Source organism: Cricetulus griseus, chromosome 2, assembly GCF_003668045.3.
Source record: "Cricetulus griseus strain 17A/GY chromosome 2, alternate assembly CriGri-PICRH-1.0, whole genome shotgun sequence".
Taxonomy (NCBI): domain Eukaryota; kingdom Metazoa; phylum Chordata; class Mammalia; order Rodentia; family Cricetidae; genus Cricetulus; species Cricetulus griseus.
Window position 1 is genome coordinate 223,535,710 of NC_048595.1, and position 15,188 is coordinate 223,550,897.

At 41.2% G+C, this 15,188-nt stretch overlaps 1 protein-coding gene across 6 annotated transcripts in view; it reads left to right on the forward strand.

The window, feature by feature from the left end:
• The window catches only part of Osbpl1a (oxysterol binding protein like 1A), a 208,517-nt gene that overhangs the window by 140,885 nt on the left and 52,444 nt on the right, over nt 1-15,188 (forward strand). For all 6 annotated transcript variants that reach the window (XM_027404345.2, XM_027404347.2, XM_035440270.1 and 3 more), the window contains one exon: nt 4,161-4,317. In XM_027404345.2, coding sequence (XP_027260146.1) covers nt 4,161-4,317 — 157 coding nt within the window. The remainder of the gene's footprint in view (nt 1-4,160; nt 4,318-15,188) is intronic.

The following is a 15,188-nucleotide window of genomic DNA, read 5'->3' on the forward strand; positions in this document are numbered from 1 at the left end:
CAGCCCATTATCGTTGGCCACATTACTTTCAGGCCTGAAATGGCACAACAGCGTATCATGATATAAGCACACACTGAAATAACACTGTTTGGGGCTAGAGAGATGGCTCAGAGGTTAAGAGCCACTGACTGCTCTTCCAGAGGTTCTGAGTTCAATTCCCAGCAACCACATGGTGGCTCACAGCCATCCGTTATGAGATCTGGTGCCCTCTTCTGGTGTGCAAATATACATGGAAGCAGAATGTTATATATATAATAAAATCTTTAAAAAAAAAAGAAATAATACAGTTTGCCTTGTGATGAGTGATGAGAAGCATCTTCTTCAAGGGTGCATCCCCTGTGTGTTAGCTACTCTTCTATTGCTGTGAAGACATCGTGACCAGGGCAACTCTTAAAAGAAGCACACAGCTGGGGGCTTACTTACAGTTTCAGAGGGTTGGTCCATGACCATCATGGCAGGATTATGGAGGCAGCAGGCCGCCTAGGACTTGAGAAGTAACTGAGAGCCATTTGGGTCCACAGGCAGCAGGCAGAGAGTGACACTGGGCTTGTCATGGGCTTCTGGAAAGTCAAAACCCCCACTTACAAACCTCCTCCAACAATGACCTCCTAATCCTTCCAGTCAGTTCATCAACTGTAGACTAAGCATGACGATATATGGGGGCCATTCTCATTTAATCACCAGATCCAGAGACCACACAACCTTCCACTAGAGCCTGCCTCTTACAGAATCCACTACCTTCAAGTAGTTCAAAGCTGGTGAGGAAGCCTTTAACATGTGAGCCTTTGTTTCAATGTGTGAGATACAAACTGTACCCCATCTACCTCCAGAACTACTGCCTCTCCCAAACTGGAACTCCAGATGTGGTTTCTCCTGACTCTTGGTTTTTGTTCCTTTTCTTTTCTTTTTAAGTATAGGTTCTGAGGCTTAAAATGGTTCAGGACAAGTAGCCAACACATTTCATGGAGGCATGAAATATTTTCCAATGCTGTTGTTTCCCTTTAAAGTGGTAATATCCACCAGGAACAGTGGATAGTCATAAGACCTGGCCTATTGGCCACTTACAGTGGGATAGAATCGAAGAGGTTACAGAGTTGAATGATCCCCTCAGAGGCACTAAAATCTACTGGGAGACCTGAAAATCACCTGTGTGGATAGGCTCTGGTGAAAATTGTTACACCTATATAGCAGCTATGGCCTTAGTGCTGATGGGAAAAACTGCAGTGGGAAAGTGGGAAACATGAATAATGAAAGGTTGGCATCTGGTCTAGATAAACATATTTGAATATAAATAATTTGCAATCATGGCTCTCCTTTTGAAACAGTGACACTGGAAAGGGATTGATGGGTTTGATGCTAAAGGTGTGTGTGCTCCATGAGACAGGTCCCTCCTGCTGTGAAAGTGGCCTTCGGCACACTGACTACCAGGGCTGGTACTGCACTGCTTGCCGTGAGGCTCTGCACTTGCCAACAACTCTGAGCTTTCTACCTTCATGAATGATCACCTGCATAGCACATCATAACCAGCAAGTAAAAGGAATCATTGAACCGTGTAAAACAGACACATGTGGTTCCTCGGTTTGTTTACATCTTCTTTGTCCTTTCCCTGCTCTTGCTGCCTTTCCTCCTCCCTTTTTATCCTGGGCAGAGGTCCATGATGTAGACTCCCCCAGCATTCTCCTCTGATCTTCTCTAAGCATCTTGTGCTTCCACACTGGCTCATTCTGTTGCCTTTCACCTGGGACAGTTCCTATGTGGTGACTCTGTTGTCCTTCTCCCGGTCCTTGTCAGCGTACTCAACTCATTCTACAGCCCTTTCTGACAGTGCTCTCCACTATGAACGTTCTGTCTGTTGCCTGTTGCCACTGTCCCCATTTTGACTTCTGTGATTCTACCTGGAACACTTTACTGGACACATCTATTTCACACACCGTGCACATGCGCAGCTGCCAGGTCTTACTGTCTGGGAATCTCATGTGCCTGCTTTGCACATGGCCCCTACGCATCGAGGAATGCATTGAGCAGTGTCATAGATTAACAGATGAGTCACAATTAGGATGGAAAAATGGTCATTGGACTCGCCAGATTAGACGTAATTGGTAACCTTTATCAGACCTTTTTAGCTGATAGGCCAGACAGAGAAGGGTTAGGAAGCAAGGCATAGATGAATAAGGGTGGAGAGGGGGAGGGGAGGAACAGGGAGATGGCAAGGAAAAGGGACACAGGTACCACTAGCCAGGGAGGAAAGGGTCTGCAGTGCCATCTGATTCCATGTCCCTGGGATGAATGTGATGGCCCTGTGTACATATTCCTAAAATGACTATTCCACATGAAGAAAACGGGGCTTTAGTGGTCTATTCACCACATTGAGATCTGGTTTGCAAAAAGACTTTCTTTGCTCATAGAAGTTCCTGCTATCTCTTGTTTACTGTTTACCATACATCTGCTTTTTAGTTTAAAAAAGAAAAAAAAAGCTTTTTAAGTAGGTGGGTCCCTTCCTGTCATTTGTATCTCTTAAATTTTAAACACAAGATTCTGTATATATCAGAGTTTCAGAATAAATCCAGTTTGTTTGCTTGATTGATTTTTTTGACATCTAAATTACATACTACAAATGCATTTCAAGTAATCGAAGTTGTTTAACTCTTGAAATTCTTAATAGTTTACATATGAACAAATTGTAAGATAGCATGCATGAATCCCTTTTCTCTGATGCGTTCCCCTCTTTGATGCTTGTTTGTTCTTGTAGCTCCTTGGCTCAGTTATAACAGTTACCATCACATCCCTCAGGACAAATCAGTGGTATGGAGTATTATCACCTTGCTGCACTCAATTTAAAGCTTGCAAGTGGTCTCTGGAATTTTCTGTGTAGTTGTTAAACCAAAGTTGACCTCAAGGAGCTAAAACCATGGCAAGCCAAATAGTGGGTAGGGGAGGACTACTAGTGTGTGTCTTTGTTGTGAGCTGTGGAGAGAATAGAGCTGTGGCCTTTCTCCCCTCTGGGGCTCCAGGTGCCCTGCTGGTTTAAGCAGCAGTGAGTGTAGCTAAGACTGTGGCCCAGTACTTGCTTCTTTCTGAATCAACCTAATAAGATCACAGTAAGACACAAAGCATTGAGCCAAGTGAGGAGAAAAAGCCTAAACTACTTGCTTCTGAGTTGAGCTGTCATATATATGTAGCAAATGGGAGTTCAACACTAACATACACCAAGCCGGTTATGACAGCCTTGTGAGGGAAGTTTCTGAGAGCCGAGCACAAGTGGGTAGAGTCAAATGAGAAGTCGTAGATCATCCTGAGTACTGTGTTACCAGAGACTTCCTGTAAAGACATTTTCTGGAGAATGGGTATCTACCACTTTGAGGGGAAACAAACTATTAAATAAGGAGTCAGAAAACTGGGGTTCAGATCCTAACAGGAGATTACTAACATACATGGTGGTAATCCAGAGCCTTTTCTCTCCTTCACCAAAGCATCCTGGAGATGCTGAGAGGAGATGCGGACTGTGAAAGTCTGGGCAGTTGCCATGGAGGATGCAGAAGTGAGTCACCGTCTTGGTCCCCAGCAAGCAGATGGCTCCCTTCTGAGTACATAGGCAACGGGAAAGTGGCATTTCCACCCTTAGACCCCCTGCCTGATAACTGATATAAGGACACAAGAATTGAGATGAATGATGCCAGGGCAGTGGTGTTACATGGTTTTTAAATTATCTTTCCTTTTGTTACTGCGGGATTTGGTGTGACTTAAATGTCTCTTAAGTGCAGCCACTGTAGATCTTCCATTAAACATGAGTTTTTAAAATTGAACCTTTTTTGGGGTAAGCTATAGTTAGTTAAGATGCCTTGAGAAGGAAGAGAATAGAAATTTGGGGGTGGGAGACTGCTGAATATGATTTCTTAAAGAACTCAGCAATCTTTGGCTACCTCTAAGTATATAAAATCAGTTTAATTGTAACTTTATATAAGTGTACATCTGTCACATAAATCCATGTGAGCCGCCGTGGGAGCGGGTTCTCTGAAATCCCTGAGGAGGTGTTTGCGGATTGGGAAAGGACAAAGTGGGCTGCTTAAATTTCACAGCCCGAGCTTTGAGGGAGATAACCATTGTTAGTGAAGCCTTGCGCCCATGTTCAGTGCATTCACCATGAGCCTGTTCTGCCACAGGTTCCGAGTCCGAGGGGTCCCTGACTTGCCTGGAAGCTGTGACAGCACACTCCTTTGAAGAGAGCAAAGCACCCGTGAGCAGTGGGAAACACAGAATGTCCGAAGGAAAAGATTGTGGCGGAGGAGATGCGCTCTCCAATGGCATCAAAAAGCACAGGTATGGTAGCCTGGAACTGTAGTCAGTTGTCACTGTCACACAGCATGAGGACATGAAGATGAGTGCTTTTTTCTGCTTCCTTCCCAGTGCTGCTTGCTGTGCCACCTCCAGGACAGGATTTAACTGAAGTACTCTTTCTTTGTCTGCTTTGAGGAATGTCTGCTGTGAGGGTAGGCCCAGAGCATGGGCTTGCCTCCAGCAGCCAGGCTTTCAGGGAATGTTTAGAGCCTTCGGTGGAGTAAGGTTCTCAGAACCACCCATTGAAACTGACGCTCTGTTCCTGTTTCGTCATTCATCTTTTATGACTGCCTCCCAGTGCTATTTTCGTTCCTAGTCATTTGATCTTCTTGTTGGTCTTGAGTGAATAGTAATGTTGCCAGCCTACTGTCACAATCTAGTTAAATTTAAACAAAGGCTGTTATAAGGCCAGGATTTACTGAACATATCCATTTTACATGCTCTAATAACGTTAGTTGGTTGTATTCGCCCGATGGGGTAGTGCTAGAGATAATCCTAAATGACATGATGTAACAGACACCACAGTTCTCTGGTTTCTGACAAGTTCACAGACAGTGTGGTAAATGGCTTGTTGGTATTCATGTTGAGACAAATTTTATAAAATTTCCAACAAGAGAGACATCCTGTTTTCTTTGTAAGGAGATGCTAATGGTTAGCTTGTGCAGAACAGTCTTCTGAGTGTTTTATTGTAGGTTGTATAGCATCATGATTCTGACCACCCTGTCTCGAGCATTGTCCAGGACCATTGTACACATCATTCTCTGATGTTCACTTCTGCATTGTTAAAAAAGTACCTTAGTTTGTAATTCTTTTTAAAATATAAGTGGATTTTAAAATGCCTTGAAAATTCATGTGACATGTTTTAATCTAGGAGCTAACTAGATTAAAACAGCTTTCTTTTATTGAGTTTTCCACTTCCAGTGGGGTCCACTATTACTGATGGTGTGGTTGGCAGTCAGAGTCTTTCACAGCTCTTCTGGAGGAACACAGGACTGATCTGTGTCCAGGACATGAAATACTAGTAAATTCAACATGCCATATATCAAAGAGAAGACAACCTTTTAGTAAACACATCTCTTTTTCCCAGTGAGAAAGCAAGCAAAATATTTAGAAAGATCAAAAACAAATATGAGTTCTTGAGATAACAGTTACCAAAATACCCAACTGAGCACAGTGTCTGGTCTAAGCAGCTGCCCAGTGCTATGGCCTGTGGGATTCCCCTCTGGCCTTTCACCCTTCTGTATATGTGCTGTCACAAGACAGTAGCTGTTTTGTATTCAGTGTGATTTTACTGTGTTGATGTATTCTGCTTTCAGTCATACACAGAAGGGTACAAATATGCAACTTAAATTGTTTAGAAAAGATCAACTCAGGACAAATTATAGGGAGAGGAAATATAAGTAACTAGAGACCTAACCAGAAAACTTACATTTGTATAGCAAGATGCATCCTATTAAAATTGTAACTATAAAGACACACTCTTCTGTTACTCTGTTGTATCAAGTGAAGAGAAGTTAGGAAATTGTCATAAGCCATAGCAACTGCCTGCTTGGATAAGGTAACTTTGACAGGAGGCTTTCAAATGCCTGTGTTTTAAAAGCCCCCCCCCCCATAGTCAGTGGATATATGGGTATATGTGGATTATAAATTATTTTTCTAAAAAAGAAGTGAGAAACTTTACTAATTATAAACCCAGTTTAACTGATACACTGATAATTTTAAAAGTATTTTCATGAAACTACTTGTCCAATATAAATTTAATATAAAAATGATTAAAATCCCAATTACATTAAGGCAGTACCTCCCACCACCACCCCACTACAAAGTATCTATAGTTGATAAGTCATTGCTCAGCCTCTAGCACACTGCTGTCAGTTACATTAACAAGGCCTTGCCATCTTGGCCAGATTCCAAAGGAGAAATTCTCTGTACTTGCACCTAATTTCCTTTGAGCTCTGATCTTTTAACTTGTAGTATTTTACCCCAAATAGTTCTCTTAGGTAAAGGTTTAGCTGTGGGTTTCAGTATGTCACTGATACAATGTAAAAGATACAAATCAGGGAGTCAGTGAATGTTATTCACTGTCTCAGCAGCATCCACAGATTAGAGGGGACACAAGTGATCCTTCCTGGTAGATGAACTTGCCTCCAGTTAGGAAGCATTGCAGCAAAAGAGGATCTCCAGTGTCAGTGACCATATCAAATGCTTAGTGATGACAGTTACAGCATCAGAAACTGGATAGGATTCTTATTTTTGTTTTGTTTTGTTTTGTTTTCTTTCCCAGAAACACAAGACACAAAAACTTGAGAACTAAGATTATCACTATCTACAGATGATGTATTTGACTACATAGAAGACACATAGTATCCATAGAGAAATGAGGAAAGTTAAAATATTTGGCAAGGTTGTTGCATACAGAGTTACATTTTTATAAATTATCAACAGAGGAAGTGAAATATTTAGAGCAATTTCTGAGAGTAACAACCTTATAAATTTTAGCTGCCCATCCAAATAAAACCCACTCACTCATACAGGAAGAAAATGGTAATGATACTTATTGAAAATGAACACTCATTGTCAAAAGGTCCTCTTGCCAGATTGATCTGTAGATGTAGAGTAATTTTAATTCATATTATTTTCCCATGGAAACTGGAAAGTAGGTTCTGAGGTATACACGAAGTACAAAGGGCTTTGAAGAATCAAAGCAAGAGCCAGATCACAGGAAAGGAAGGTTTTCTCTACCAAATGTCAAGGCCTTTGACAGAATACTTCTCCAGGACATAGATTGACCTGGAGACAAAGACTCATAGGAAAGCTGCTCTGTCACATGGCAGACCAGGGAGGCAAAGAACATGGCTTGGCATGGAATGATCATAATCATTACTATGGGAAGGTGAACGGTGGCCTTCTCCCTACACATGGTCCCTCCCTGTCTGCAGTTTCATTTTCTCTAGGTTTAAGCTACTCCACATGGAAAGTTCTTCAAATGTTGAACTGATTGCTATAACATTTATATCATGTTGGGTATTACAAGTGATCTAGCGGGCTGGAGAGATGGCTCAGAGGTTGAGAGTACTGGTTGTTCTTCCAGAGGTCCTGAGTTCGATTCCCAGCAAACACATGGTGGCTCACAACCATCTGTAATGAGATCTGGTGTCCTTTTCTGGCCTGCAGGCATACATGGAGGCAGAACACTGTATACATAATAAATAAATTTTAAAAAGAACAAGTGATCTAGAGATCATTTGACTATACAGAGAATGTACACAGGTTTTTGTGCACGTAGAACACAATTTGAAAGCTGACACCAGCACCTGCAGATTTTCATATGGGGAACCAGGGCCCCAGAACTGATGCAGTGCAGCTCCCAAGGAATGACTTCACATGGTTATAAATTCAGATGAACCAAACACCTAAATGTGAAATTTAAAAGAGCTTCATAATTTCAAGGTGGGGAAGAGTTCTCGCAACGGAAATGGCAGATTGTTTATTTCCCCTGACGTCAACACCTCAGGTTCACTTTCTCGATGCTTTGAGTGAAGCTCTGCCTTAAACGTAGCTGAGGACCACAGGGTTCATTAAGCTGAAGTGGTGGCTGAACCTCCAGGTAGGGTCAGGAGTTTTTGCTGCTCTCATGACTGCTTTTGATGTAAAGTCTTAGGTAGCTGGAAGGGAGAGGAATATTCTGTGTATGAAGATTTTGTTCTAGAGATTTGCAAACAAGCTGAAGTAGAGAGGTTGACAGATATAATCCATATCAGTATTTTCCAGTAAAAAGCATTTAGTTCACATCATAGCTCAGCACTGGAGCCATTGTTAAAAGAGCAAGAACTTTGCCCAGAATTGGCTGGGTTTGTAGAAGGTCTAGGGACAGCAGGTAGCAGTAGTAAAAGTCACTTGAGTCTGTGTTCTTTTCTGCCTGGGAGATAGAGGGTTGGGATGGAAGGAGAGAGAACACTGATGAGCCTCTAGTCTGGGCGTGGGGCATCCCGTAACCAGTTGGACATGTGTGTTTTGGCAGCCCATCCTATAGAGGCCTACAGAACTGCCTGCTGTAGCAACTCAGTGAGGGTGACTGCAAGTGTCTGTTCTTGGAGGCCAGTGCACATTGAGCACCTGGAACAAATTGGCAAAATGGATGGCAACAGCTGAAGCAGTGAACACAAACTCAGCAGACCGCTCAGGTTACAGGGAATTCATCCACAAAATTACATTCCTCGACCTCGCCACAAAGAAGGGTGCCAGCTTGCCAGATGGGACTAGTCAAGAGGGTTCATATTTTAAAACTTAACCTGAGAACAAGCTGGCAGGCCCCAAGGTCACTTTGAGTGTGTTAGGAAGAAGCAAAAGGCAGGATGGACCTAATGCCATAGCAGTTCATCATAAGCCCAGGTTGGGCTGTTCATTGATAGGAATTCCTGTAGGAAAACTATGACATCATACCATGGTGAGGTCACCAATTGCTACGCTAGGCTGGAAAAAAGGTAGTGGAGAAGCTGCTCTTTGGAAGCAGGGCTGAGGCTAGGGTCCCACAAGCCCAGGCCATTTGTCTTTCCCCTTCTTCTGGTTTTCTATTTCTATTCCTGGCTACAAGGCACCAGCCTGGGCACTAAGGACGTATGGTGTACTTTCTTTTTGTTTTGTGGTTAAAAAATTTTTTTATTTAAAAAAATATTTTTTATTTTACATACCAGTTCCCCCTCCCTCCCTAATTTAATTTTATTAGTATGTTTATTGGTGTTTTGCCTGCATGGATTTCTGGATGACGGTTTCAGAAGCCCTGGAACTAGACAGGTGTGAGCTGTTATGTGGTTGCTAGGAATTGAACCAGGGTCTTCTGGAAGAGTGGACAGTGCTCTTAACTCACTGAGCCATCTCTTCAGCCCAGTGTACTTCCATCACAATCTGAGGGTGCTCATTCTAGCTTGTTGTGGGGGAGTAAGAGCAGTTTTCTAGGGCATCTACAATCTGCAACTCTGCTAGAATGAACTACATGGCAAATAGCTAAGGAATTGATGTTCATTATCTAGGCTGTGATTATCTAGTTTTTCAGGTAGATAATTCCATTTTAAAAAATTTATTGCAGAAAGTTTTAGACATGCCTAGAAGTAAAGAAAATATCGCTTTGAACCCTGTATATCTATCAAAGCATCATCATCATCATTATGAACAAACATTGTTTCATGTAAAGTGCATCACATTTCCTATGAATGTAAAGCTAAACTTTAACTCTAGGATATATTATCTTTATCATCTCTTTTTCAGGACACTATTTTTTAAAGATATTTATTATTAGGTAGACAGTGTTCTGCCTCCATGTATGCCTGCAAGCCAGAAGAGGACACCATCTTATAGATGGTTGTGAGCCACCATGTGTTTGCTGGGAATTGAGCTCAGGACCTCTGGAAGAGGAACCAGTACTCTTAACCTCTGAGCCATCTCTCCAGCCCAGGACACAATTTTTTAATTGAAAAAGTTGTATCCATGTGTTGTGTTCAGCATGGTATTTTGGAATACATGTATTTCATAGAGTGGCTAGTAGAGCTAATTAGCATATGCATCATCTTCATACATATTTGTGTTGTAAGAATGACTAAAGTCCGCATTGTGGTGGATTGCAGTATACATTCATCATCATGCTGTGCAATAATAGATGCCTTCAGCTTAGTTCTAGAAAACATGAAGTATCCCAGGTGTGGTAGTGCAAACCTTTAATCACAGGCAAGGGAAGGGGGATCTCTATGAGTTGGAAGCTGAATGGTCATAGTGAGTTCCAGGACTACATAGAGAGACCCTGTCTCAAAACTACAAAAGCAAAGAGACAGACAGAAGGAAAACATGGAGTGCTGTGCACTAGTGTGTGCACACTAGGACTAGTCTAATAGTTTTCTATTATTTACATTAGCAAAGAGCTGCTAGACAGAGTGCTCTCCCCCATTAAATCATACCATTTATTACCATAAATGAGTAACCGTTTCTTTAATATCTTCAAGGATTTAATTAGTATTCAAATCTCTCTGCTTGTGTTGTAACTGTATCTTAGTAATTGGATCTGAAATGTTACTTAGTGATGAGGGCTTGGAAGTTCCTCATCTTCTGTCTGTCAGAACTGGCTAGAAGAGTCTCTAGACATTTCTCTAGTGCCTGATTTCTCTTTAAACCTATAATGGCTCCCTCTATTATGGTATCTCTTTTCTTGCTCTCCTCTATTCTTCACCTAACATTCCTGCTCCCTCATGTCCTCCTCTCTCCTCTCCCCCCTTCTCTTTCTCCTAACTCCCTCTCCCCTCCCCCTATGCTTCCAATTTGCTCAGGAGATCTTGTCCCTTTGCCTTCTCCAGGGAACCATGTATGTCTCTCTTAGGGTTGTCCTTGTTTCCTAGCTTCTGTGGCTGTGTGGATTGTAGACTGCTATTCCTTTGCTCTAGGTCTAAAATCCATATATGAGTGTGTATATACCATTTTTGTCTTTTTGAGATTTGGTTACCTCGCTCAGGATGGTTTCTTCTAGTTCCATCCATTTGCCTTCAAATTTCAAGATTCCATTGTTTTTTTCCATTGAGTAGTACTCCATTGTGTAAATGTACCACATTTTCTCCATCCATTCTTCAGTTGAGGGGCATCTAGGCTGCTTCCAGTTTCTGGCTACTACAAATAGTGCTGCTATGAACATGGTTGAACAGATGTCCTTGTTGCATGAATGAACATCTTTTGGATATATGCCTCAGAGTGGAATTGCTGGATCTTGTGGTAGACTGATTCCCATTTTCCTGAGGAACCGCCATACTGATTTCCAAAGTGACTGTACGAGTTGGCACTCCCACCAGCAATGGGGGATTGTTCCCCTTTCTCCACATCCTCCCCAGCATAAACTGTCATTGGTGTTTTTAATTTTAGCCATTCTGACAGGAGTAAGATGGTATCTCAGAGTTGTCTTTATTTGCATTTCCGTGATGGATATCGAGCACTTTCTTTTAGCCATTTTAGATTCGTCTATTGTGAATGCTCTATTTAGTCCTATACTCCACTTTTTAATTGGGTTAGTTGCTGCTTTGGTGACTAGCTTCTTGAGTTCTTTGTGTATTTTGGAAATCAGCCCTCTGTCAGATGTGGGGTTGGTGAATATCTTTTCCCATTCTGTGGGCTGCCGTTTTGTCTTGTTGACTGTGTCTTACAGAAGCTTCTCAGTTTCAGGAGGTCCCATTTATTAATTGTAGATCTCAATGTCTGTGCTACTAGTGTTATGTTCAGGAAGCTGTCTCCTGTACCAATTTGTTCCAGGGTACCACTTACCTTCTATTCTAATAGGTTCAGTGTGGCTGGATTTATGTTGAGGTCTTTGATCCATTTGGACTTAAGTTTTGTGCATGGCAACAGATATGGTTCTATCTGCAGTCTTCTACATGCCAGCATCCAGTTATGCCAGCACCATTTGTTGAAGATGTTTTCTTTTTTCCATTGTATAATTTTAGCTTTTTTGTCAAAAATCAGTTGTTCATAGGTATGAGGGTTAATATCAGGGTTTTTAATTCGATTCCATTGGTCTACCTGTCTTTTTGTGCCAATTCCAAGCTGTTTTCAGGACTATAGCTCTATAATAGAGCTTGAAGTCAGGGATGGTGATGCCTCCGGATGTTCCTTTATTGTACGGGGTTGTTTTGGCTATACTGGCTCTTTTGTTTCTCCATATAAAGTTGAGAATTGTTCTTTCAAGGTCTGTGAAGAACTGTGTTGGGATTTTGATGGGGATTGCATTGAATCTGTAGATTGCTTTTGGCAAGATTGCCATTTTTACTATGTTGATCCTACCTATCCAAGAGCATGGGAGATCTTTCCATTTTCTGGTATCTTCTTTAATTTCTTTCTTTAAAGACTCAAAGTTCTTGCTATGCAGGTTCACTTGTTTGGTTAGTGTTAACCCCAAGATATTTTATGTTGTTTTTGGCTATTGTAAAGGGTGATGCTTTCTGATTTCTTTCTCAGCCCATTTATTGTCTGTATATAGTAGGGCTACTGATTTTTTTTTTTTTTTGAGTTAGTCTTGTATCCTGCCACTTTGCTGAAGGTGTTATCAGCTGTAGGAGTTCCCTGGTAGAGTTTTTCAGGTTGCTTATGTACACTGTCATATCATCTGCAAATAGTGAAAGTTTGACTTCTTCCTTTCCAATTTGTATCCCCTTGATCTCCTTTTGTTGTCTTTTTGCTCTAGCTAGAAATTCAAGTACAATATTGAAGAGATATGGAGAGAGTGGACAGCCTTGTCTTGTTCCTGATTTTAGAGGAATTGTTTTGAGTTTCTGTCCATTTAATTTGATTTTAGCTGTTGGTTTACTGTATATTGCTTTTATTATGTTTAGGTATGTTCCTGTTATCCTTGATCTCTCCAAGACCTTTATCATGAAGGGGTGTTGAATTTTGCCAAAGGCCTTTTCAGCATTTAGTGGGATGATCATGTGGTTTTTCTTTTGCAGTTTGTTTATATGGTGGATTACATAGATAGATTTTCATATGTTGAACCATCCCTGCATCCCTTGGATGAAGCATACTTGATTATGGTGGATGTTTTCTCTGATGTGCTCTTGAATTTGATTTGCCAGTATTGTATTGAGTATTTTTGCATCAGTGTTCATGAGGGATATTGGTCTGTAGTCCTCTTTCTTAGTTGTGTCTTTTTGTAGCTTGGGTTCCAAGGTAATTGTAGCCTCGTAAAAAGAGTTTGGCAATGAACCTTCTGCTTCTGTTGTGTGGAACAATTTGAGGAGTATTTCTATTAGCTCTTTGAATTTCTGGTAGAATTCTTCACTGAACCCACATGGTTCTGGACTTTTTTGGTTGGGAGACCTTTGGTGACTGCTTTTATTTCACTGGGGGTTATAGGTCTATTTAAATTGCTTATCTGTTCTTGATTTAATTTTGGTAAGTGATATCTATCCAGAAAATTGTCCATTTCATTTAAATTTTCGAATTTTGTGGAGCTTTTTATTTTATGTTGAGATTGATTCCCTGGTTTGGACCTTGTGAGTCAGCTGTTTCATGGGAAAGTTAATGATTTTGGTGGACATTGTTGATCATTATCCTTGTCCATATTTCTTTAGCAGCTATAAAATAGTGCTATTTCAAATGTGTCATTCCTCCTACAGTTAGTTATTAACAGAATTCTATTAGGAAGAGTTGCTGGGTTGGGGAGATGATCAGTCAAAAAGTTCTTGCCATCCAAGCATAAAGACTTGAGTTCAGATTTCCAGCATGCACTTAAAAAGCTGGGTACACTGGCATGAATCTGCAATCCCAGTAGTGGTGAAGTAGAGACAGTCACTGGAGATCTCTAGCCAGGTTCGATGAGAGATAGACTCTGTCTCAAAAGATAAGGGTAGAAAGTGATTGATGCTGCTCAACAGCAACCTTGTTTCACACACACACACAACTCTGAGCAACACACACACACACACACACTCACACACAACTCTGAGCAATACACATACACACACACACACACACACACACACACACACACACACACACACACACACACTCCACATAAGCTAATGAATACCTCTTTACAAAATGGTATATAAGGCTCCTCCTCAAAAGTGATGTGTGAATATATGGACTAGAGTTGTTTAAATTCCCCCTGTGGTTAGTGAGAGCTTTTCTGTGTCTGTTCTATAGGATTCCATTTTGTTTGTGATGCTTTGTGTGTACATGGCAGCTTGTATGCATGTGGGTAAGCACATAACCTCGGGTCATTCTGCAGTTGCCTTCAGTCTTCTGTTTAAATGAGGCCCCTCATTGCCTTGAAACTTCTCCATATAGGCCTGGGTAGCTGACCAAAAGTTCCAGGCATTTCTTCCTCTCATCTTGCATGCCCAGCTTTGTTTGTTTGTTTGTTTGTTTGTTTTTTGAGATAGGGTTTCTCTGTGTAGCCCTGGATGTTCTGGAACTTTCTCTGTAGAAGAGGTTGACTTCAAACTCACCTAGATCCACCAGCCTCTGAGTGTGCTGGTGTTAAAGGTATGTGCCACCATGCCTGGCTAGCATGCCCAGCTTTTTACATGAGTTCTTTAGATTTGAACTGAGGACCTTATGCTTGTAAGACAAGTACTTTACCAGACCAAGCCATCTATTTCCTCAGTCCCCAACTTCTTGTAGGTGTACTATGCATACAGTACATGTGTCTGAGAGCCACCTTGCTCTCTGATGAATAGTATTGCAGGCTTATATTTTTTTTGTTTCTGCTCTAGACCTAGAACCCTGGTTCATTTTCCTGGACAATTTTGTTTAGAAGCAGCTGAGTGTTGCCTCTGGTCTATTTTTAGTTTATTACATTGGAGTTGATTACCCTACTTTTGTCTTTCCTGTAGATAAAAGGTACTTTTTAACTTTGCCTCTTTTTTCACTGAAGAATTACAGTAACTCCAGCTTTTTAGCTTCTTGTTTCTTCACCCAGTTTGTAATTGGATTATTCTGGAACAACTGAGCAGATGGTTGTGTGAACATTGTTTAGAGATGACTCCATTTTAAAATTTATGATATATTAAATGTGGGTTTAGAGTTCATAATCATAATTGAGGGTCATTTATAAATAACCCCCAAATTTTACCCAGTTTTTGAAAGAATGTTGAATTTGCCAGTTTTCAGGATCTTTATGTGATTATTAAGGAAACTGGCTTCCCCATGGGAAAATATTTTCTTCAGGCTTTTTTTTCTCTTTTTGACAGGATCTCTGTGTGTATCTCTGGAAGGCCTACAATTCATGTTTGAGAAGCCTGAAACGACAGGTGTAATGGCACACAACCCATTGTTGAATCCCAGCACATGTGTGCCATTCATTACACCTGGCTTTGTTCAGGCTT